The 24,692-nt window shown below is 46.1% G+C and overlaps 1 protein-coding gene across 2 annotated transcripts in view; it reads right to left on the minus strand.

Annotated features, from left to right (window-relative positions):
• LOC139413112 (neuropilin-2-like) overlaps window positions 1-24,052 on the minus strand; it is a 74,555-nt gene extending 50,503 nt beyond the window's left edge. Inside the window, exons 1-3 of one of the 2 annotated variants that reach the window (XM_071160173.1) lie at window positions 23,234-24,052; window positions 13,472-13,643; window positions 1,035-1,216 (exon numbers count right to left, since the gene is read on the minus strand). In XM_071160173.1, the coding sequence (XP_071016274.1) occupies window positions 1,035-1,216; window positions 13,472-13,643; window positions 23,234-23,306 (427 nt within the window). In that variant the 5' untranslated portion in view covers window positions 23,307-24,052. The remainder of the gene's footprint in view (window positions 1-1,034; window positions 1,217-13,471; window positions 13,644-23,233) is intronic. The other variant, XM_071160174.1, reaches the window with a different exon arrangement.
• Between the last annotated feature and the right edge of the window lie 640 nt (window positions 24,053-24,692).

A 24,692-nucleotide genomic window follows, 5' to 3' on the forward strand; every position in this document is an offset into this window, starting at 1 on the left:
CCTCCTCACCCCTCCCTCCTCATCATCTCCTCACCACCTGTAACCCCTCTCAATCACTCTCCCCCACCCTGCCCCCTCCTCCTCACCCTCCCTCCTCATCATCTCCCTATACCGCCTGTAGCCCCTCTCAATCCCTCTCCCCCACCCTGCCCCCTCCTCCTCACCCTCCCTCCTCATCATCTCCCTATACCGCCTGTAGCCCCTCTCAATCACTCTCCCCCACCCTGCCCCCTCCTCCTCCCCCCTCCCTCCCCATCATCTCCCTATACCGCCTGTAGCCCCTCTCAATCACTCTCCCCCACCCTGCCCCCTCCTCCTCCCCCCTCCCTCCTCATCATCTCCCTATACCGCCTGTAACCCCTCTCCATCACCCCCCTCTCAGCCTTCCTCCCCCTCTAGATGAAGCAGATCCCAGGCCAGTTAATAGAGGCCTTCCTGAGATGCTTTTCAGACAGGATGAAAAGAGTTAAAGGCTTACCCACGTTTATTTTCCTCCCTGCCTCTCTTGAAATTAATTGGTCTGGGAGTGTCGGGGTGTGTGTGTGTGTGTGTGTGTGTGTGTGTGTGTGAGGCGGCGAGGTGAGTGCGCGTGTGTTTGTGTGTAATAGGTGTGCATGGGAGAGACGCCCACCACGTTAAGGAGAAGGTCATCATAGGTACTTCTGCCCAAGGCATCCATAGCAAGAACTCAGTCAACCATCCATGTTCCACAAGGCTAGTTAGCTAGTTAGGGGAATGACCACCCAGAGCCATTGGCGAGAGTTTGGCCATTGTGGTTTCAACCCCAAAAATGTATTAGGATGAACTTAGATCACATTTACATGGTTTGACGAAAGCCATGAAAGCCCCCCCCCCCCCCCCCCCCCCCCCCCCCCCCCCCCAACGATCAACAACCAATCAAAACACCCCAAATAAGAGCTCACCGGGCAGAATTAGAGAATTCACTCACCTGTCTTAAAGATCATGGAAAACCTCCCAAAATAATAACCAATAAAACCGCCTCAACAACGAAGCGCCGGACATAATGGGCTCACCTGTCTTGAAGATCTCGTAGCGCAGCGAGAAGCCAGCCCCCTGGTGGGCGTAGTCTGAGACAAACTTGATGTGCAGGGCGGTACCAGAAGAGATGATGGCTGGGGGGGCGATGTTACTGCAGTGTTTACCCAGCAGCTCAGCCGAGTCCGAGCCGCCATCGCGGATCTCAATGAAGTCGTACCTGAGAATGAGACATGGAGAATTTCGTGAGAAATCCTGGAAAGGTTTTTACGCGTGGTGTCCATATTAGGACAGCCTCAGGCTCAGCAGGAATTGATTCCATCTCAGGAAGAGTTGTTGTCTAATCAAAACTAAGGCTGTCCTAATATGGACGACGTACCTGTGGATTTATTTAATCATGTGTATGTTAAAAGAGGTGCTTCGAGAAGGATGTATTGATTTCAGGAGAATGTTGAATGGATGATTCAAGCTTATAAAACCAAGGAGAAAGAGAAGAATAGAGAAGAAAACAGCTTTGGGGCTCAATGTGATTGAACTCTAGTCCACATGACCTTTGACCCATTAACCCAAATTCTTAACTGTCATTTCAGAGTCAGAGAGAGGTGAAACTTGGACTCAGACAAATCCTCACCTGCCGCTCCAAAATTAGCCAACGAGTCGCTGACACTTATGAAGCTGGGAGAGGGGTCAAGGTACGGTGTGTGTGCTTGCATGACGGCATGCGTGTGTGTGTTCTTCTACATAGAAGATCATAAGAAATCCCAGGACATAGTGTCTATAGTACTGTAATAAGCTCACAGTTGCGGTCACAACCTCCAAACAGTTGTCACTGACTAGTGGGATATTCATTTCCCAGTGAGCAAACAATTTCTGTACTTTTTTTCACAGATTTTTTTTAAAATCATGTTTTTGCTTGGCAGACCGTATATCTGTATTGGCATTAGTCAATAGTCACGAATGCAACTGTTTATGTCAAATTGTTTATCAGCTTGTAGCCATGGTTGTCCTGTAAGGAAAATGGTAAAACACTTATAATGTGATGCTAAACATGAGGGCAGAGCAAGCAGATGAAGGAAAATGGTGAATTTCAGCTTTTCCACTGTGGATTTTCTGGGACGGATAATTAACAAGCGTCCCCCCTCAGCCCTCCCCTGTATATGTGACGAAGACGTCAAACACGAGCCGCTGAAACAGTCTCACATCTAATTACAATGAAAGGCCTTCAGCAGCCTTCAGCACAGCACTGGATCACTGTTCTGTGTGTGACCCACGCACACACACACACACACACACATAATACAGCACACACACACACACATACAGTGCCTTGCGAAAGTATTCGGCCCCCTTGAACTTTGCGACCTTTTGCCACATTTCAGGCTTCAAACATAAAGATATAAAACTGTATTTTTTTTGTGAAGAATCAACAACAAGTGGGACACAATCATGAAGTGGAACGACATTTATTGGATATTTCAAACTTTTTTAACAAATCAAAAACTGAAAAATTGGGCGTGCAAAATTATTCAGCCCCTTTACTTTCAGTGCAGCAAACTCTCTCCAGAAGTTCAGTGAGGATCTCTGAATGATAAAATGTTGACCTAAATGACTAATGATGATAAATACAATCCACCTGTGTGTAATCAAGTCTCCGTATAAATGCACCTGCACTGTGATAGTCTCAGAGGTCCGTTAAAAGCGCAGAGAGCATCATGAAGAACAAGGAACACACCAGGCAGGTCCGAGATACTGTTGTGAAGAAGTTTAAAGCCGGATTTGGATACAAAAAGATTTCCCAAGCTTTAAACATCCCAAGGAGCACTGTGCAAGCGATAATATTGAAATGGAAGGAGTGTCAGACCACTGCAAATCTACCAAGACCTGGCCGCCCCTCTAAACCTTCAGCTCATACAAGGAGAAGACTGATCAGAGATGCAGACAAGAGGCCCATGATCACTCTGGATGAACTGCAGAGATCTACAGCTGAGGTGGGAGACTCTGTCCATAGGACAACAATCAGTCGTATATTGCACAAATCTGGCCTTTATGGAAGAGTGGCAAGAAGAAAGCCATTTCTTAAAGATACCCATAAAAAGTGTCGTTTAAAGTTTGCCACAAGCCACCTGGGAGACACACCAAACATGTGGAAGAAGGTGCTCTGGTCAGATGAAACCAAAATTGAACTTTTTGGCAACAATGCAAAACGTTATGTTTGGCGTAAAAGCAACACAGCTGAACACACCATCCCCACTGTCAAACATGGTGGTGGCAGCATCATGGTTTGGGCCTGCTTTTCTTCAGCAGGGACAGGGAAGATGGTTAAAATTGATGGGAAGATGGATGGAGCCAAATACAGGACCATTCTGGAAGAAAACCTGATGGAGTCTGCAAAAGACCTGAGACTGGGACGGAGATTTGTCTTCCAACAAGACAATGATCCAAAACATAAAGCAAAATCTACAATGGAATGGTTCAAAAATAAACATATCCAGGTGTTAGAATGGCCAAGTCAAAGTCCAGACCTGAATCCAATCGAGAATCTGTGGAAAGAACTGAAAACTGCTGTTCACAAATGCTCTCCATCCAACCTCACTGAGCTCGAGCTGTTTTGCAAGGAGGAATGGGAAAGAATTTCAGTCTCTCGATGTGCAAAACTGATAGAGACATACCCCAAGCGACTTACAGCTGTAATCGCAGCAAAAGGTGGCGCTACAAAGTATTAACTTAAGGGGGCTGAATAATTTTGCACGCCCAATTTTTCAGTTTTTGATTTGTTAAAAAAGTTTGAAATATCCAATAAATGTCGTTCCACTTCATGATTGTGTCCCACTTGTTGTTGATTCTTCACAAAAAAATACAGTTTTATATCTTTATGTTTGAAGCCTGAAATGTGGCAAAAGGTCGCAAAGTTCAAGGGGGCCGAATACTTTCGCAAGGCACTGTAATACAACACACACACACACACACACACACACACACACACACACACACACATAATACAGCACACACACACACACACACACATAATACAGCACACACACACACACACACACACAAATAATACAGCCCCATACACTGTCATTGGGAGCAGGAATGTTTAGATTGACATAGTCTCTAGAGAGCCGTGTCCATCAACGGTGGTTCTGGGAACCTCACAGGGCGTGCACAGATTTGTTCCAGCCTAGCAGTAACGCTCCCGATTTATGAGAGCGAAGTGAAGTGCGTTTGTGCTGGGCTGGAACAAAAGCCTGCACAGGCCCAGGATCAAACTTCACTAATGAGAGGGCCTTGATCCAATTCACACACCCTCCTACCTAAGGCCACACCACGGTGGCTATTCAAAGAGATTTACGCCAGAGCTCCCTTGGTGAAGTGTGTGTGTGTACAAAGTATATGTGTTTTTGGGCTGTAACTGACACATGCTTAAGGAAAACACACACACGCGCACACACACACTACAGCGTGTACGCAAAAGATAAAAGGCCTGAGAAGGAACTGAGAGCCTAATTAGGTTTTAATTGATTTGGGAGTGGACTCTCTCGCCTGTCATGGATTAGAAGCGATGACTGAGTGTTTCTCAGATGTGATTATTGACCTGAGCTCTCCGCTTCCCAGGCCCTGATGAATACATGCATGAAGACAGGCCGAGCGGGAGAACAGTCTCTCACACAGACAGACGGACAGACAACACACCCTAACACTCACACCCTCAACCCACTCGGTCTATTAGAGTTCACAGTGCCTTTTCTGACTCCTCCCCCCCCCCACCCCCCCTTCTCCCTCATTATGTGACTGGGTCCTTCTGGGTTACAGAGTCCTGCTTGTTGTCGACCCATGATGGTGTCCACCAGCTCTCCACAGAGGCCAGAAGAAACCCAGGGGTGGGCAGCGGACACTTAAGGAAGTCCTTCAGGGCTGTTGTTCGGGCACCAGTCCAGACATGCCTTCTCTCCTCTACTCCTTTCCCCTCATTCCTCCTCTCCTCCCCTCCACTGGCCCTGCTAATTACATTTCACACCTTCCTTGTTTTTCTGGGACTTTTCTCCACCTCTGTGTGCACTCCCTACAGGCGCTAGGCCCAGGGACGCCCCTCAGACAGATAGCCTCGTCTGGGGGTGGGAGTGCGAGTGTTGTGCGTCCTTGCCTGTGCGCCCGCGTGTGTGCGTGTGTGTGTGTTGTGTTGTGTGTGTGTGGCGCTTGCATGCGTGTGTCTGGGAGAGGGAGACACACACAACCACCCTGAAAAACACCATGGTATAACGAGGGTGAGAACCATTTCTCATTACCCGTGGCCCCCAGACTGTCAACCTCACCCCTGGGAGTCTAGCCCTAGTTCCACTTCCACCACTCTGTGGGATGAGCGATGCACTTGACAAAAAAATGCAAATATCAGTTCCTAAAACGAGTGGCACGACAGGTGGAATCTACACTCACAGCTGAACGGTGTAGTTTCTATTGAACAAAAAAATAAAAATGATATTTTGAGGGGGATACAACAACAACGAAAAGTGTGCGCGCGTGTTGCTTCCATTCCAGACCATATATATTTGATACCGCCGTTTGCTCTTAATCTAAAGTGCTCAACAACCACAGCTATATCAGGTGCTGAGGGTCAACAACAGGGCTGAGGCCCAGACACAGACACTAACATGGAGACTTTTTAGTCTGCCCAGCAGAGAGCCACCTCATGCGCCTCATCTACACCTAATAAGGCATAAGTGCCTCTGAAATATTAAGTAGACGCTGGGAGAGAAATCCCAGCAGATTCCCGCGGCTGCCGTCTTCAATAGCTCAAATAGCACTCAGAGCGGCCATCTCTGAGCCGTTGCTCACAGTTACAGATAGCCGAGGAGCGTCCCAAAAGGCGCCCTAATGCTTATGTAGTGCACTTATTTTGAGCATAGGGTGGGCACTATTTAGGGAACAGGGTGCCATTTGGGACAGAGACTGGGGCTAAACCGCTAACAGCTAACCACAAAGAGTCAATGTAGGCCTGCAGGCTACGGCCCAAGGCTTTTTAAAGGGGCATCACCATCAATCCCGCCAGTCTGGTTGGTGTGAGTATCTACTGCTGGGATGTATGACCTTCTTTTTTTTTTTTATTATTATTTTTTTGAATTTTACCCCTTTTTCTCCCCAATTTCGTAGTATCCAATTGTTGTAGTAGCTACTATCTTGTCTCATCGCTACAACTCCCGTACGGGCTCGGGAGAGACAAAGGTTGAAAGTCATGCGTCCTCCGATACACAACCAACCAAGCCGCTGCTTCTTTAACACAGCGCACATCCAACCCGGAAGCCAGCCGCACCAATGCGCCGGAGGAAACACCGTGCACCTGGCCACCTTGGTTAGCGTACACTGCGCCCAGCCCGCCACAGGAGTCGCTGGTGCGCGATGAGACAAGGACACCCCTACCGACCAAGCCCTCCCTAACCCGGGCGACGCTAGGCCAATAGTGCGTCGCCCCACGGACCTCCCGGTCGCGGCCGGTTACGACAGAGCCTGGGCGCGAACCCAGGACTCTGATGGCACAGCTGGCGCTGCAGTACAGCGCCCTTAACCACTGCGCCACCCGGGAGGCCCTGATGTATGACCTTCTTACGTCTGTATTCAAAAAATATGTTTTTTTACCTCTCTCTCTCTCTCTCTCTCTCTCTCTCTCTCTCTCTCTCTCTCTCTCTCTCTCTCTCTCTCTCTCTCTCTCTCTCTCTCTCTCTCTCAGCATGAGAGAGTGTATATGTATTTAAAGACTATGGTCAATTGGAGTCTTCGGTTGGTTGACTATTAGTGGCTATTGGTGTGGTCAAGTCCACGCGACCGTAATGCGACCATGACTCAGTGACCATGACTTGCGAATCTGGGCAGATCAGACCTGAAACAGTGGCCTCATTAATCTGCCCCCCCCCCCCCCCCCCCCGCCCCATATACACATACACACACTCCCCACGTCTATTGCCCATCAATTCCTCATTACAAGCGGAAAACGGCCATTGATCTGATTCCAACAGCTCCCATCTCCCCTCGGGGAGCGTAGCAGACACAGAGGACGATATCGCACTCACACGTCGAACTTCTCCGTCGTCACGCCTCAATGGCACTCGTTCCCCTGTGATGAAACTAAGGGTCCGTCCCAAGGGGCACCCACATTCCTTATGGGACCTGGTCAAAAGTAGTGCACTAAATAGGGAATAGTGTGCCGTTTGGGTCGCGGCCTGGGGCACATTAGTATGGGGTGCCGTTTGTAAAGTTGAATGATCAATTCTACGGAGGAACATGTCTGCAGGCTCTACTAAATCGTCACCTCCCCGTTGCCAATGAGGGCCCTGGGGCCCTCACCCAATAAAGATGACCTCATACAAAAAAGGTGCAGAAAAACAATATGGGTGGAAAATTGATCTTTGCGAAAGTGTGTGTCAGCTTTTATGGTGTGTGTGTACAGTGTCGGTGTGCCGCAAACAGCAATTAGTTTAATCCCACTGTGTGTAACTGATTTGAAATGGCTAGCTAGTTAGTGGGGTTGCGCGTTTTTTGTTTATTATCTAGTTTACTTGCTTTAGCAATGTTAACATATGTTTCCCATGCACAAGCCCTTGAATTGAATTGAGAGAAGAGAGCAGAGAGAGAGAGAGCAGAGAGAGAGAGAATAGAGAGAGAAGAGAGAGAGCAGAGAGAGAGAGAGAGAGAGAGCAGAGAGAGAGAGAGAGAGAGAGAGCAGAGAGAGCAGAGAGAGAGAGAGAGAGAGAGAGAGAGAGAGAGAGAGAGAGAGAGAGAGAGAGAGAGAGAGAGAGAGAGAGAGAGAGAGAGAGAGAGAGGGAGAGGGAGAGGGAGAGAGAGAGAGAGAAGAGCGGGAGAGAGAGAGGGAGAGAGAGCGCTATGGGACGCACCTCCTTTTGTATTGTATTTAACCAGGAAGGGCTCATTGAGATTTAAAATCTATTTTTCAAGAGCGTCCTGGCCAAGATAGGCAGCACCAAGTCATTACAAATGACAGTGGTGCGTAAGGGTTTTGCAGTTTAAAATAAATCTCAAAGTGCCTTGGTAAAAGGGTGTCAACTGATCTCAAACACTGAGCGTAATCATTCATATATAAAATATCCCCATAGTCTAGTAAAGGCATAAATGTAGCTGATACTAGCATCCTTCTGGCTTCAAAAGAAAAACAGGCCTTATTCCTAAAATAAAATCCCAATTTCAGCTTAATTTTTTGGGTAAATTGTTGAATGTGCAATTTAAAAGAGAGGCTGTCATCAATTAAAAATTCCAAGATATTTATATGAGGTTATTTGAGGTCCTGCACCCCATATCGGTATCATCCCTTCAGCCCTGGTCCCAGCCAATGGCAGACTGCATTAGAGATAACGGCTTGATATTTCGCCATTATTGCATTTTTTTCCCCCTTCACATCAATCAACTCTGGGTTTGGAGGTAAAAAGCCATTTGGCACCCTGCCGGACTCTGCCTGAAATGAAAGTCTGAATCAAAGTGCCACCTCAGATATGTGAGGTCTGCATAACGCAGGATATTTTATTGCTGCAGCAGTGATGGTCTGCGCGGTTGAAGCTCCTCAGAGCCTTTGACTCTTTGAACCCGAGGAAAGTGCTGGTTGGCCCGGGAGAGGGATTAATTCATCAGTATGTTGTGGGTTAGAAAGTAAGGCTGACCTTACGTGGGCCAACCGAACTCTTTCTTGAGTTCACATGCTCAGGGTCTCAGAGTAATGTACTCTCAGGAGAGACCATGGCACTGGCATACGGTATGTGCGTGCATCTGCGTGTGTATGAGGCGATGACATACGAAAGACATGGCTTACATAGAACTGTAATTGTCCACAGATTAAAGCGCTTGACAACTCTGGCAAATATATCACCTATTTACAAGAAACACAGTCCATTTGTAATATTTACATCATATATACAGTATATTCAGATTACATGTAAATAATACCCTGACCAAGTCTCCTGCCCCTCCAGGGGTGTATTCACTAAGAACGAAACGGGCCGAAACGAGGAGGGACAAACTTGAACTTGTCCAATAAGAAACTCCTGATTTCGTTTCAAAAATGTTTTCCGTTGCCACATTTTCTTTTCTCGGTTTCCTACGGTGTGCCCTAATGAACACAGCCCAGCATTACCGCTCCCTCACCTCAAACCAGAAGAGGAAAACACCAAGTCTCCCTCCTGTCTCCTCAGTCAGACATACTGCTCTGCCTAATCACTCAGGAAGGAGGAAACAACACACAGCTGCACCACAAACACTAACTGGAAGCTATTTGAACCCTGTCTAAAGCGCTCTGTGGGAGGAGAGGGGGCGTGTTGGCCTGCCGGTTTTGGCTTTCTCCACTTTGTTTTGTTGCTGTTTTGGACCGGAGGCACACATCTTCAACAAACTAAATATGTGTGTGTGTGTCCCCCCAAATGGCACCCTATTCGCTATACAGTATAGTGCTCTCTGGTCAAAACACCATTCAGGGAATAGGATGCAATTTGGTATGTAACCTACATAAAAAGGCGAGAGCAGCCTCAGTGAGAAAAGGGAGTTACAGGTTGTTCTATGAATAAATAACATTGTTGATGTGTCTTTTCTACTGGGGCTGTAAAGTACAGTGCCTTGCGAAAGTATTCGGCCCCCTTGAACTTTGCGACCTTTTGCCACATTTCAGGCTTCAAACATAAAGATATAAAACTGTATTTTTTTGTGAAGAATCAACAACAAGTGGGACACAATCATGAAGTGGAACGACATTTATTGGATATTTCAAACTTTTTTAACAAATCAAAAACTGAAAAATTGGGCGTGCAAAATTATTCAGCCCCTTTACTTTCAGTGCAGCAAACTCTCTCCATAAGTTCAGTGAGGATCTCTGAATGATCCAATGTTGACCTAAATGACTAATGATGATAAATACAATCCACCTGTGTGTAATCAAGTCTCCGTATAAATGCACCTGCACTGTGATAGTCTCAGAGGTCCGTTAAAAGCGCAGAGAGCATCATGAAGAACAAGGAACACACCAGGCAGGTCCGAGATACTGTTGTGAAGAAGTTTAAAGCCGGATTTGGATACAAAAAGATTTCCCAAACTTTAAACATCCCAAGGAGCACTGTGCAAGCGATAATATTGAAATGGAAGGAGTATCAGATCACTGCAAATCTACCAAGACCTGGCCGTCCCTCTAAACTTTCAGCTCATACAAGGAGAAGACTGATCAGAGATGCAGACAAGAGGCCCATGATCACTCTGGATGAACTGCAGAGATCTACAGCTGAGGTGGGACACTCTGTCCATAGGACAACAATCAGTCGTATATTGCACAAATCTGGCCTTTATGGAAGAGTGGCAAGAAGAAAGCCATTTCTTAAAGATATGCATAAAAAGTGTTGTTTAAAGTTTGCCACAAGCCACCTGGGAGACACACCAAACATGTGGAAGAAGGTGCTCTGGTCAGATGAAACCAAAATTGAACTTTTTGGCAACAATGCAAAACGTTATGTTTGGCGTAAAAGCAACACAGCTCATCACACCATCCCCACTGTCAAACATGGTGGTGGCAGCATCATGGTTTGGGCCTGCTTTTCTTCAGCAGGGACAGGGAAGATGGTTAAAATTGATGGAAAGATGGATGGAGCCAAATACAGGACCATTCTGGAAGAAAACCTGATGGAGTCTGCAAAAGACCTGAGACTGGGACGGAGATTTGTCTTCCAACAAGACAATGATCCAAAACATAAAGCAAAATCTACAATGGAATGGTTCAAAAATAAACATATCCAGGTGTTAGAATGGCCAAGTCAAAGTCCAGACCTGAATCCAATCGAGAATCTGTGGAAAGACCTGAAAACTGCTGTTCACAAATGCTCTCCATCCAACCTCACTGAGCTCGAGCTGTTTTGCAAGGAGGAATGGTGCAAAACTGATAGAGACATACCCCAAGCGACTTACAGATGTAATCGCAGCAAAAGGTGGCGCTACAAAGTATTAACTTAAGGGGGCTGAATAATTTTGCACGCCCAATTTTTCAGTTTTTGAATTGTTAAAAAAGTTTGAAATATCCAATAAATGTCGTTCCACTTCATGATTGTGTCCCACTTGTTGTTGATTCTTCACAAAAAAATACAGTTTTATATCTTTATGTTTGAAGCCTGAAATGTGTCAAAAGGTCGCAAAGTTCAAGGGGGCCGAATACTTTCGCAAGGCACTGTATGTTATTTTCCCCCCTCTGAGGATGGTGAAGAGGATGCGGAATGGAGAGCGGTTGCCATGGGTTTCCCTGGCGATCACACGCACTCTCACAAACGCGTGTGCATGTGCAGGTATACGCGCGGATATAAGGACGCGCACACACTTACAGAGAAGCGTGTGCACGCATAAAGAAACACACACCCACGAATGCACACACACACAGCTGAGTGGAAGTGTGAGAGGGCAAAGGTTGAGCTAACACACAGTCCCCTCGGGCAACCCCCCCCCCAAAAAAAACAATCCCCAAAAAAGTATAGCATTTCTGAGGAGGCGTTTCAACTTTTTCTTTATCCCTCTCTCGACCCCTGCTCTCTCCAACCCTGCTCTCTTCCCAGCTCTCTATCTCTCTCTCTCTACCCCTGCTCTCTCTCTCTCTCTAAGCCCTCAATACAGTACCCACAAAGGACTTGAAATACTGCTTATCGACAGCAAGCACATTCATTTTATCCGTCTATCACAGAACTGCACATGCTATCTATGACTAGTGGGATTTTAATAGAGCATTACGTTACACAGGACCAGATAAGGACATCAGCAAGGACAACAGCCACCCGAGCCACATAGAAATGGGAGTTCTAGATCTCATTCTCATCGAAAGCAAGTCTAAGAAGCGGTAGATCAAATCAAATCAAATGTTATTTGTCACATGCGCCGAATACAACAGTACAATAGACCTTACAGTGAAAAGCTTACTTACAGGCCCTTAACCAACAATGCAGTTTTAAGAAAATACCTACAAAAAAGTAAGAGATAAGAATAACAAATAATGAAAGAGCAGCAGTAAATAACAATAGCGGGGCTATATACAGGGGGTACCGATACAGAGTCAATGTCAATGTGTGGGGGCACCGGTGTCGAGGTAATTGAGGTAATATGTACATGTAGGTAGAGATATTAAAGTGACTATGCATAGATAATAACAGAGAGTAGCATTAGCGTAGAAGAGGGTGTGGGGGGGGGGGGCTCTTAGAAGCCTCTTGGACCTTGACTTGGCGCTCCGTTATCGCTTGCCGTGAGGGAGCAGAGAGAACAGTCTATGACTGGGGTGGCTGGAGTCTGACAATTTTTAGGGCCTTCCTCTGACACCGCCTGGTATATAGAGGTCCTGGATGGCAGGAAGCTTGGCGCCGGTGATGTACAGGGCCGTACGCACTACCCTCTGTGGTGCCTTGCGGTCGGAGGCCGAGCAGTTGCCATACCAGGCGGTGATGCAACCAGTGATGCAACCACCTTTTGAGGATCTTTTCAGTCTCCTGAGGGGGAATAGGTTTTGTCGTGCCCTCTTCACAACTGTCTTGGTGTGCTTGGACCATGTTAGTTTATTGGTGATGTGGACGCCAAGGAAATTGAAGCTCTCAACCTGCTCCACTACAGCCCCGTCGATGAGAATGGGGGCGTGCTCGGTCCTCCCTTTCCTGTAGTCTACAATCATCCCCTTGATCAAGTTGAGGGAAAGGTTGTTGTCCTTGCACCATGCAGTCAGGTCTCAGACCTCCCTATAGGCTTTCTCATCGTTGTCGGTGATCAGGCCTAAAACGGTTGTGTCATCGGAAAACTTAATGATGGTGTTGGAGTCATGCCTGGCCGTGCAGTCATGAGTGAACAGGGAGTAAAGGAGGGGACTCGAGCACGCACCCCTGAGGGGCCCCGTGTTAAGGAAAATATATTTCACAACGATTTAGAGAATAGAATGATTCTCTACACTATACTTGCTTGTTTTTATCACGTAAACTGAAATTCAGCAAACTATTCAAATTTTTGCAACCAGGAAATGGTTTAAGAGAGCAGTAGGAGGCAAGGGTTTGAAGCCAGGCCAGAGCAGGATGACTGACTGCTATGAGGTCAGAGAGACAATAGAAAGGCATATGATTCATATTATACATCTATTTGAAAGAGGAAACTGACCAAGCATTGTCCCATCTAGCCTGTAATAAATAGCTCTCTCTCTCCCTCTCTAGTCTGTTTTCCTGTAAACTTCACATCATCCCGGTCTTTCTTTCAACCATTCTTTCATCCACCATCTCTTTCTCACATGCTGTCACGGCCAAAATGGTAACTATGGCTAACTAAGGACACTGTTACAAATGTACAACCAGTTGAAGGCAGATCTGAAGTTAAAATGATCCCTGGTCAGTCTCCCTCCCCTCTCTCCTTATCCCTCTACCATTTTGCTAGCCTAAGCATACCCAAAAGGCCTCCCTCTCTCCCTACAATCCCCCCCCCCCCCCTCTCTCACCTGCAGTCCAGTCTCTCCAGTTCAAAGTGGGGGTTGAAGTTGAGGACGATGCGCTGGGAGGGCTCCGGGGCCGTGATGACCCACTGGCAATTCTGGTGGGGCGGGTACTCCAGAGGGTAGCCCGGGGACGTGATGTACCCTGCGTCGCTGGCATCCAGGGTGCCCCCACACCCTGGGGAGAGAGAGAGAGAGAGAGAGAGAGATGGTTATTACACAGACTCAAAGCATCTGATTATTGATTTGAGAATGTGTCTTCTACTTCCATAGGGATGTGATTTGTAATAACATCTGCGTCAGAGATGCGTCGTGTTCACACTAAATCTACTAGCAACAGAATAGACAACCACGCACATGTCCCCCTCCCGTGCAGACAGACTAACCCCACACCATGGCTCTCATCTCTCCTCCGGGAGCATTCTTTAAATGTAATTTGTTGCTCTGGCGAGGCAATCTGCAAACATTCGAACACATTCCCTTGATCCTATCGGCTCTCTCCCAGGAACAATAGCCTGCCAATAGCATCGCTCGGCTGGCCCAGACAGGAAGTGACAGCAGACCACCTGTCTAGGGGTACAAGGGTTCACCCCGATTCTGTAATGAGAAGCCGGAGTAACAAAGCCTTCATTTTAGCCGTACGCCCACGCCTCACTCGCCGTTCCCTATCGCACACCAACACGCAAAGCACACACACACACTAACACATCAGCAGACAATACAGTGAGGCCCCTCATCAGTCATTTTACTGCAGTATATGATTTCCCAGTCATTATTATTCTAAACGGAAGGCCAGATTAGGAAGACAAAAACGTCTCTCCACAATGTTCACCATGACAACGACGCTAGGGGCGGTTAACTCTTTCACGCGCTGACAAGAGGCTGCGTTCCCGATTCTTCACCCTTCATCCCGAAGTGTGCCCTCGTTTACTCTCCCTCGTGCATTTGGTGCAAGCATAGCCGGAGGGAGTTTCCACCATTATCCCTACACCAGTTCGTTCCCTTTAAATCCATGAGGGGGAGTGCACAGGTGTTCACATCGGGAGAAGGGTCGAGGATCGGAACACAGCCTGACCATCTGAAAAGGAAGACTGAGTGTGAATGTTTTATTTATTGAACCTTTATTTAACTAGGCAAGTCAGTTAAGAACAAATTCTTATTTACAATGACGGCCTACACCGGCCTAACAAGGACGATCCTGGGCCTATAGTGCGCCGCCCTATGGGACTCCCAATCACGTCCGGTTGTGATATAGCCTGGATTCGAACCAGGGTGTCTGTAGTGACGCCTCAAGCACTGAGATGCAGGGCCTTAGACCACTGCGCCGCTCGGGAAGCCCAATGAATACGAGGATATTGTCAACGAAAATGGCGAGGACTCAATGCTCCGTTTCATCTGCTTCACCCATTGCGAGTTATGTGAGCACGCCATCAAAGAATGCGGGGAGAAAAGATTGGAGGGTTGAAATATAATAGGCTATTCAAGTGTTGACATTTTCAAGACTCTTTGTGTTTTATAAAGGTGCACTTAGGATTTGGTGACATTTGATATAATAGCGAAACCCTACCATCCTTACTTGGATAGAAACTACACACACACGTGTACACACACACACACACACACACACACACACACACACACACACACACGTGTACACACACGCGCGCACGCACACACGCACACACACGTGTACACACGCACACACACGTGTACACACGCACACACACGTGTACACACGCACACACACGTGTACACACACACACACGCACGCACGCACACACACGTGTACACACACACACACGCACGCACGCACACACACACACATACACACAATATCCCCACACGCCAGTCCAGTCCATCACTCAATACTGCAGCCAAAGCTAAATAGAAAGATAACCAAAAGAAAAGAGTCTCTCCATTTCCCCTGGAGGATTCAGACAGGCAGGACTGTAAAGTCTGCACATGTTCTTCTCTCCCCACCTCCATGTCTGCATCTGAAATGGCACCCTCATCCCCAATTTAGTGCACTACTTTTGACCAGAGCCCGCAGGGAATCCCATAGGGTTCTGATCAAAAGTAGCGCACGATATACGTTTCCCTGGTGACAAAGGTCCGGATGGATAATGTCATTTATCAGCATAGCAACAACCCCCGAACCTCGCAACCCACGCGACCCCAAAGTGTTCGCGCACCTCTTGTTGGCTGAGAAAACATTGCCGTTGTTAAGTTCATTTCCTGCAATTCCACACATTCTTCCATGTGTTGTGTGTTTATATGACACCATGGGGTCAAATCACAACCTTTCTACATTGTTGACTAATAGTGAAGACATCTGAATTATGAAGCAACATAAAGGGAATCATGTAGTAACCGAAAAAGTGTCAAACACATCAAAATATATTTTATATTTGAGATTCTTCAAAGTAGCCACCATTTGCCTTACAGACGGCTTTATGCCACATTCTTGGCATTCTCTCAACCAGCTTAATGAGGTAGTCATTTATTTCCTTCTTAACGCGTTTCAGCCAATCAGTTGTGTTGTGACAAGGTAGGGGTGGTATTCAGAAGATGGCCCTATTTGGTAAAAGGCCAAGTCCATATTATGGCAAGAACAGCTCAAATAAGCAAAAGAGAAATGACAGTCCAGCATTACTTTAAGACATGAAGGTCAGTCAATGCGGAACATTTCAAGAACTTTGAAAGTTTCTTCAAGTGCAGCCGCAAAAACCATCAAGCGCCTATGATGAAACTGGCTCTCATGAGGACTGCCACAGGAAAGGAAGACCCAGAATTACCTCTGCTGCAGCTGCAGAGGATAAGTTATTTAGAGTTAACTGCACCTCAGATTGGATCCCAAATAAATGCTTCAGAGTTCAGGTAACAGACACATCTCAACATCAACTGTTCAGAGGAGACTGCGTGAGTCAAGCCTTCATGGTCAAATTGCTGCAAAGAAACCACTACTAAAGGACACCAATAATAAGACAAGACTTGCTTCGAGCAATGGACTTTAGACCGGTGGAAATCTTTGTGAGACGCAAAGTATGTGAACAGATGACCTCTGCATGTGTGGTTCCACGATGCATGGAGGAGGAGGTGTGATGTTGTAGGGGAGCTTTGCTGGTGACACTGTCTGTGATTTATTGAGAATTCAAGGCACACTTAACCGGCATGGCTAAAACAGCATTCTGCAGCGATATGTCATCCAGTCTGGTTTGCGCTGATTGGGACTATCATGTGTTTTTCAATAGGACAATGACCCAACACACCTCCATGCTGTGTAAGGGTTATTTGACCAAGAAGGAGAGTGATGGGTTGCTGCATCAGATGACCTGGCTTCCACAATCACCCGACCTCAACCCAAATGAGATGGTTTGGGATGAGTTGGACCGCAGAGTGAAGGAAAAGGAGCCAGAAAGTGCTCAGCATATGCGGGAACTCCTTCAATACTGTTGGAAAAGCATTCCAGGTGAAGCTGGTTGAGAGAATGCCAAGTGTGTGCAAACCTGTCATCACGGCAAACGGTGGCTGATTTGAAGAATCTCCAATATAAAATAAATTTTGATTTGTTTAACACTTTTTTGGTTACGACATGATTCCATATGTATCATTTCATAGTTTTGATATCTTCACTATTATTATTGACAACGTACAAAATAGTAAAAATAAAGAAAAACTCTTGAATGAGTCGGTGTGTCCAAACTTTTGACTGTTACTGAGTGTATATACAGTGCCTTGCGAAAGTATTCGGCCCCCTTGAACTTTGCAACCTTTTTCCACATTTCAGGCTTCAAACATAAAGATATAAAACTGTATTTTTTTTGTGAAGAATCAACAACAAGTGGGACACAATCATGAAGTGGAACGACATTTATTGGATATTTCAAACTTTTTTAACAAATCAAAAACTGAAAAATTGGGTGTGCAAAATTATTCAGCCCCCTTAAGTTAATACTTTGTAGCACCACCTTTTGCTGCGATTACAGCTGTAAGTCGCTTGGGGTATGTCTCTATCAGTTTTGCACATCGAGAGACTGAAATGTTTTCCCATTCCTCCTTGCAAAACAGCTCGAGCTCAGTGAGGTTGGATGGAGAGCATTTGTGAACAGCAGTTTTCAGTTCTTTCCACAGATTCTCGATTGGATTCAGGTCTGGACTTTGACTTGGCCATTCTAACACCTGGATATGTTTATTTTTGAACCATTCCATTGTAGATGGTGCATTTATACAGAGACTTGATTACACACAGGCGGATTGTATTTATCATCATTAGTCATTTAGGTCAACATTGGATCATTCAGAGATCCTCACTGAACTTCTGGAGAGAGTTTGCTGCACTGAAAGTAAAGGGGCTGAATAATTTTGCACGCCCAATTTTTCAGTTTTTGATTTGTTAAAAAAGTTTGAAATATCCAATAAATGTCGTTCCACTTCATGATTGTGTCCCACTTGTTGTTGATTCTTCACAAAAAAATACAGTTTTATATCTTTATGTTTGAAGCCTGAAATGTGGCAAAAGGTCGCAAAGTTCAAGGGGGCCAAATACTTTCGCAAGGCACTGTATATATATATATATATATATATTTATTTATTTTGTATTTTTTTCTGGACCCGCAGTCCGTATTGACCCCGTTCTGGTTCCGGTCCGCGGTCTGCCAGTTGAGTATGGGGGACATAGGGAATAGGGTGCCATTCAGGACGCACCCCCATGTATTCTCCAAAAGGCGTGCGGGGCTGTCAGTAGTACCGCCAGGGGAAGATTAAGCCATTTGGGAGAAATCCTGCAGCCTCTGCACTTTTCTGCTCCCCGAGCTGAGCAGACCATTCATGTGCAGCTAAGGAGGGACGGGGACGGGGAGGGGTGGGGGGGTGGAGAGAGGGACGCCAGCAGGGAGAAAGGCAGGTAAAAGAGGGATAGGTGAAGGGGATGAGGATGATGAGGGGGGCTGAGGTATGAAGGGAGAGGGACAAAAAAAAGTGGGGGATAATAAGAGGGATTGAGAAAGAGAGGGGTAGACGGAATGGAGAGCGGCAGAGGAAGGTTGTGAGACGCATACGGATTAAGACAGAGAAGGGAAGGAGGTGATTGAAGGGGAGGAAGAAAGACAGTGTGAGGAGGAGGGGGAGAGGGAGAGAGCGAGAGAGAGAGGGAGAGAGAGAGAAAGCCTGACGAAGCTCATTAAGACATGACCATCCCTGTGGGGACTGACCCTGGAGGAGCTGATGGGCTGTCAGTAGGATATACAGTACATGCTGGGGAGAGGTGTGTGTGTGTGTGTGGGGGGGGGGGGGGTCCTCTATTCGGGTGGAGAATGTTTGTGTTTTTATGAATATACGGTGTGTTTTTCAGGGCACTATGTCTTATAGGTAGGTACATGTGTGTTTGTGTGATAAGGAGGGAGGATGAGGTAGAGAGGTAGCCTCATGAATGATTGTGTCTGTAATGGCTCAGGACTCCATCTATTCTCCACACACAACACTGCACACACATGCTGTAGGGACCCCAACATACATGAACAATGTTGACATACAGTATATAACATCATTGTAGCAATAAGAGGTGAGGGCATGTGTGGGTCTACAGATAATGGCGTGTATGTGCATCTGTGGGAGTGTGTGTGTGTGTGTGCGTGAACTTGGCTGCAAGCTAAATTTGTGCGTTCACGTCTTCAAATCCACTGTACAAGTCTCCGTCTATATATACAGTATCTGCATATGACTGCATATCTCTGTGTGTGTGTGCACCAATTTCTATCAGCTGTATTATCCGCGTACTGTGGCGTCACACTTTGTGATAAACTGCAAATGTGTGGAAGGGCCATTATAAATCTTGACATAATTCTCTCTCTCTCTCTCTCTCTCTCTCTCTCTCTCTCTCTCTCTCTCTCTCTCTCTCTCTCTCTCTCTCTCTCTCTCTCTCTCTCTCTCTCTCTCTCTCTCTCTCTCTCTCTCTCTCTCTCTCTCTCTCTCTCTCTCTCTCTCTCTCTCTCTCTCTCTCTCTCTCTCTCTCTCTCTCTCTCCTTAATTAAAAAGTGCTATCGCTTCGAGAGAGGGAATCAGGGGGACAGAGAGAGGAGGAGGAGAGGCACTATTCGTTCATCCATTCATCCCTACACGGGGGCTGTCTCCACGACTGTTTTTAATCGAACCCCTCCACACAAGACTGGACAGAGGGAGGGAGGGACTTTTGACTATCAAAGCTCTTTACTTTAATCATTAGACACCGACCACAAGGCCCTACCTACCTTTCGATAATATTAAAGTGTTCTGTATGGCTCAGTTGGTAGAGCATCGCACTTACAACGTTGGGTATCACAGACTTTACCGTAATTTCGTTGGGGCCACCCATATAAAATTGTTAACACACACTAAGTCGCTCTGGATAAAGACATCTGCTAAATGGCATATTATCATTTATATTACTATTATATTAAGGATTAAGAGAAAAAGAAATGTTACCATCCTAAATGAATATGAGAATGAAATCGTAGTGATAACATAGCCACTCAAGTGTGCAACGTTCAGACTGCAGTTCCAATATGAACAACACAGATTTGGGACCCGCTGATTCAGAGAGGTTGGGTTAAACGCGGAAGACACATTTCAGTTGAATGCATTCGGTTGTACAACTGACTCGTTATCCCCTTGACCTTTCATTTCCCTAATTCGCCAATAGCAAGCTAGGCTAAAGCTTCCTCTCTCTCTCTCTCTCTCTCTCTCCTGAGTTAGAGCACCCACGCGCGTCTCTTCATAAGAGGCTAAGTGGTGTTGGCTAATCAACTAAATGCATTGGGGGTGGGTATAGCGATCAATTAATCAATGGATCAATTGACCACAAGCAGATGGTTGTGTTTCGCCGGGTTTTGGTTTGCTAGAATACTGCTGTCCAGATAAATGACCTGTGTGTGAGTGCGTGCACACACACTAAGCAGCAGACCAAGGGGCCACCAGCTAGCCGATAGGTGTATTATTTATGGTGGCCTTGTTTTTAATTTCACCCTAGTCGCCTCGTTCCAGGGGGTTGGCGTGTCCCCCCCCCCCCCCCCCACCCCTTCTCTCCTGGACAAGGTATTGAACCACAGCCCCTTTGTTTTTCAGCTTTTGAATGCTAATAACTACAGTCCTGACCTTGTTTCTCCGCTGCCCACGTGCTATAGGAGTCTGGGGCAGATTAAAAAAGATGCTGGGGGAGAGAGAGTGAGAAAGATGAGGGGGGGGGGGGGGGGGGGGTGAAGGGGGGGAGACAAGTGACAGAAGCGAACGAGGGGGAGAAAGAGAAAGAAGCAAGCAGAGAGAATAGAGATAGAGAGAGATAAAATAGAGAGAGAGAGATAAAATAGAGAGAGGGAGAGATAAAATAGAGCGAGAGATAAAATAGAGATAAAATAGAGAGAGAGAGAGATAAAATAGAGAGAGAGAGAGAGAGAGAGAGAGAGAGACAGAGAGACAGAGAGACAGAGAGAGAGAGAGAGAGAGGAGGAAAACATAGCTTTTCATTCATCTGCATCATGACAGATAGAAAGGGAAACACACAGAGGCGGTGAAGACACTCTGGTCCTGTATGTTCACATCCATGAGTTCATTACTAGATCATTATTAGGAATGACTTGATCATACTAACACAATCATGAGTCACACTGTTGTGGTTACAATAGGTGCATCCCAAATGTCACCCAATTCCCTATTGTAGTTCATTACTTCTGACCTTAGGCCCTATGGGTTCTGGTCAAAAGGAGTGCACTAAATACAGAATAGGGTACGATAAGGGACAAAGACGCAGACTTAAAAATAGAGTCTCTCCACTGTTAGATACATGGTCCCCCTTCTGCTCTCTGACCCCCGGAGTAGTGTTCCTTTTCGCACGCCCAACATCATCAGTTCCCCTTCCTGCCCTCTGCCCTTATGACTCTGTGACCCTGCTGTTATCTGCTGTGTGGTACTCAACCCCCTCCTGTCAAATTCTGTACCCTTCCTTCTCATCTCTGTTTAGCTCGTGCTCTCTCTCTCTCTCTGGTGTTTGTCCGGGAAAACATGCTCTTGTTCTGCACAACATCTTTGTCCCTCTCTCTCTCACAACCTCCCTGTCTTTCCCACATCTCCTTTCTCTCTCTCTCTCTCTCTCTCATGCTGCTGTGTGTATGTTACAAGCTGTGCTGTTTTGAGGAGGAGAGGAGAAGGCTGGAATAGTGAGTGCTTTGGCAGGCTGAGGTATCTGAGCAAGTTGGGGGAGAGCTGCCAAGGGCCCACATCTGTCTTTGATCAACGGGCACACAGGCAGCCAGCACTGCAAACAGGCCATATTGAATCTCTCTAAGGCAGGTACCAACCCATTCACACACATGCACACTTGAATGCATACAAACATGAATCACACACACCACACACTTTGGAGCACATTCTAAGGAACAACCATAGGACTAGCCCTGTAAACCAGCCAGGGAGGAGACACTGAGTATGGTACAGAGCAGAAGGGGAGTGAGAAACCAGACCGGGTTTTAAAGCTCAGGAGAGCTCTATATCAGGAGTCGGAACTTGCGCAAGATTCCAAAACTATACAACCAAAAAAAACAACTATTGTGCATTAATTATGGATACAACTACTGCGACTTAAGAAGCAAGCCAGCGAGCTTAAAAATCATCACGATTCCCTGAATGGAAATGTGCAGTCTGGTTTTAATGTTGCGGCGCGAGTGGAGAACTGATTGTGTGGCGCCGCCTCGAGTTTCCGACGCAAAAGCGCGATTGAGGCACAAACCATCACCATGATTGCAAAACTAGGCTCTTGAGATAATGAGCGAGTTGTTGTTGGTGTTCTTGTTGATGCTAATGATGATGATGATGATGGTTAGTCTAACTAATATTCTTGTCATTATCCACTAATAGCAAAATACCACTTCGAGGCGCATTATTTTGGATAGGCAATGGATTATGTTGTGTCTACAGACGCGTTTAGAGTTTATCATTCATTCATGAACTCAAACACGAAACACAACAAAAATAAAGTATGTCCGTTTTTTTCCCTTTAAAAAAAATTATTCTATAATTATTATGGAATTGTCACCCTACAAAGCAGAGTCATTGGGCTATTATAGGCTAATGTATGTAGGGTTATTCCTATTTTCTTCCTGTGTTCATACATTTACAAAACCTGACTAACATGAACGGCCGTGGAACTTTTTAACATGCAATAGCAACTTCTATTAATTGGTAATTACCTCCTGTTTTTTGGGGGGCATAATAGAATAGCTTTTGAGTATCAAATAATTTATCACCCAGTCATTTTTCATTAGGTGAAATATTGTCAAATTATTCTTGGCATACGAAAAAGGTAGAATAGCAATGTTGTTCTGGGCAAACTAGGGTGACGTATGGGAACGGCTTCATCTTTCAAGGTTGAGAGAACATTTTGTGGGAATGATCAGTGCGCCTACACTACACATGATAGCCTACTGGTTATCAGACAGTGTATATCTATCTACTGGTTATCAGATAATGTATATCTGATGCCATTCGCGGCCTATGTGTTGAAATTCCTGACTTGAAACAGATGGAGATCGCGCTTTTAAAACCAAACGAGTTTTTCCCAACGCAGAGAAAAACAAGCTACCTGTCAGTCTCCAAGACGGTTTCCGTTTTTTTTCTCTCCATAGTTTAAAGCAGATTCGGAATTTAAATCACCCATAAACGGTAGCGTCGGGTACATTCGGACACGTTTCTTGACAGCCCATGCGTTCCAGAGAACTGTCCAACAACTGACCGTAAACTTACCTTGGTCTCCACCGACTCCCGGTGTTAGACACATTGCAAGTACAAATCCAAACAGCGACGATAGCATATCCATTTTGACAATGTTCAATGTCTTGTTGTTTTTAAAGGTAACCTCCCGGGATCAAATTAGTTGTCCATCAAGAAAACCCACACCCTTTTTTTTTGCTGAAAATGTAGGGACAAATGTTATTGCTCCACGTAGCCTATTTTACCCAAACAAGCAAACGAATAATGTTTGTTCCAAGTGCACTTAATTGAATAAAAATAGGCTGAAGACAGCGGTGAAGAGCTTTCCCTCCGAAGTAGGCATATAGGCTACTTGAAAGACACACTTCATAACTCTCATCTTGTCGTCGTCATGACTGAGTTATTGAGCCTCGTCGAGCAAAGTGGATGAAATTAATTCCTCTTGATTCCCCAATTCCATACAGAGCATGTCCACTGATATGGAACCTCCGGGCTATTTCCTACAGGGTCTGATAAGCGGCTCTGAGTCTACCTCCAAATATGATTGAAGCGCTTGCCTTTCTCCCCGTCTCTCTCTGCTCACAGGGATTCAGGACTGCGGTCATTTACGCCTGCATTTACGACCACTGAGACACAGCTGCCTGAACTATCAACCCGACAAAAATAAGTCTTCGCATTTCGGACAAGAATGGAGCGCAAATCATGAGAACTGTGACACACATGAATACACTATCTTCCGAAGGAGAATTCATTCCATCTCTGGCACCACTCATCTAGTGTTTTTGTCTGGAGAGGAGTGTCTCTGCGCTCCGGCGGCATGTGTGTATGTGAGTGAGTGAGAGTGTGTGTAATAGCACTTTTGAACAGAGCAGCTATCGCATTACAGTCAGCGCCTCGGCTCCGCCTCCGGTTGGTCGTTGATCATAGAGGGGTACGCGCACACTCGTAAAACACACACAAACGCGCGGGCACACACACGCACACACTTCACGTGATGCCAATAGATAAGGGTTCCACAGATAACGCACACACTATCAATTCAGACTCGGGAGCATTTCCACAGGCTATTTTCACGAGAAGAACCAAAGAAACCAAAGACAAAAAGGGGAATAAGTGCGGGGGATAGAGAAAGGAGAAAGGAGAGTAGTACATGCTGAGTGGCGCACTGGTCGAAGAGACTGCATCTCAGTGCAAGAGGCGTCACTACTTTCCCTGGTTCGAATCCAGGCTGTATCGCATCTGGCTGTGTTTGTGAGTCCCATAGGGCGGAGTACAATTGGCCAGGGTAGGCTGTCATTGTAAATAATAATTTGTTCTTTTAACAGACTTGCCTAGGTCAATTATATATTTTTAGTCAACAATATATCTTACAGTGGCATACAGTGTTTGTGTGTGTGTGTGTGTGTATGAGTGTGAGTGAGTGTGTGCTCTCCTCTATACAGCGGCTCTCACCCCATCACCACAGCACACATCAAACAGTGGTTTGAGGCTT

This window comes from Oncorhynchus clarkii, chromosome 7 (genome assembly GCF_045791955.1).
Source record: "Oncorhynchus clarkii lewisi isolate Uvic-CL-2024 chromosome 7, UVic_Ocla_1.0, whole genome shotgun sequence".
NCBI lineage: Eukaryota > Metazoa > Chordata > Actinopteri > Salmoniformes > Salmonidae > Oncorhynchus > Oncorhynchus clarkii.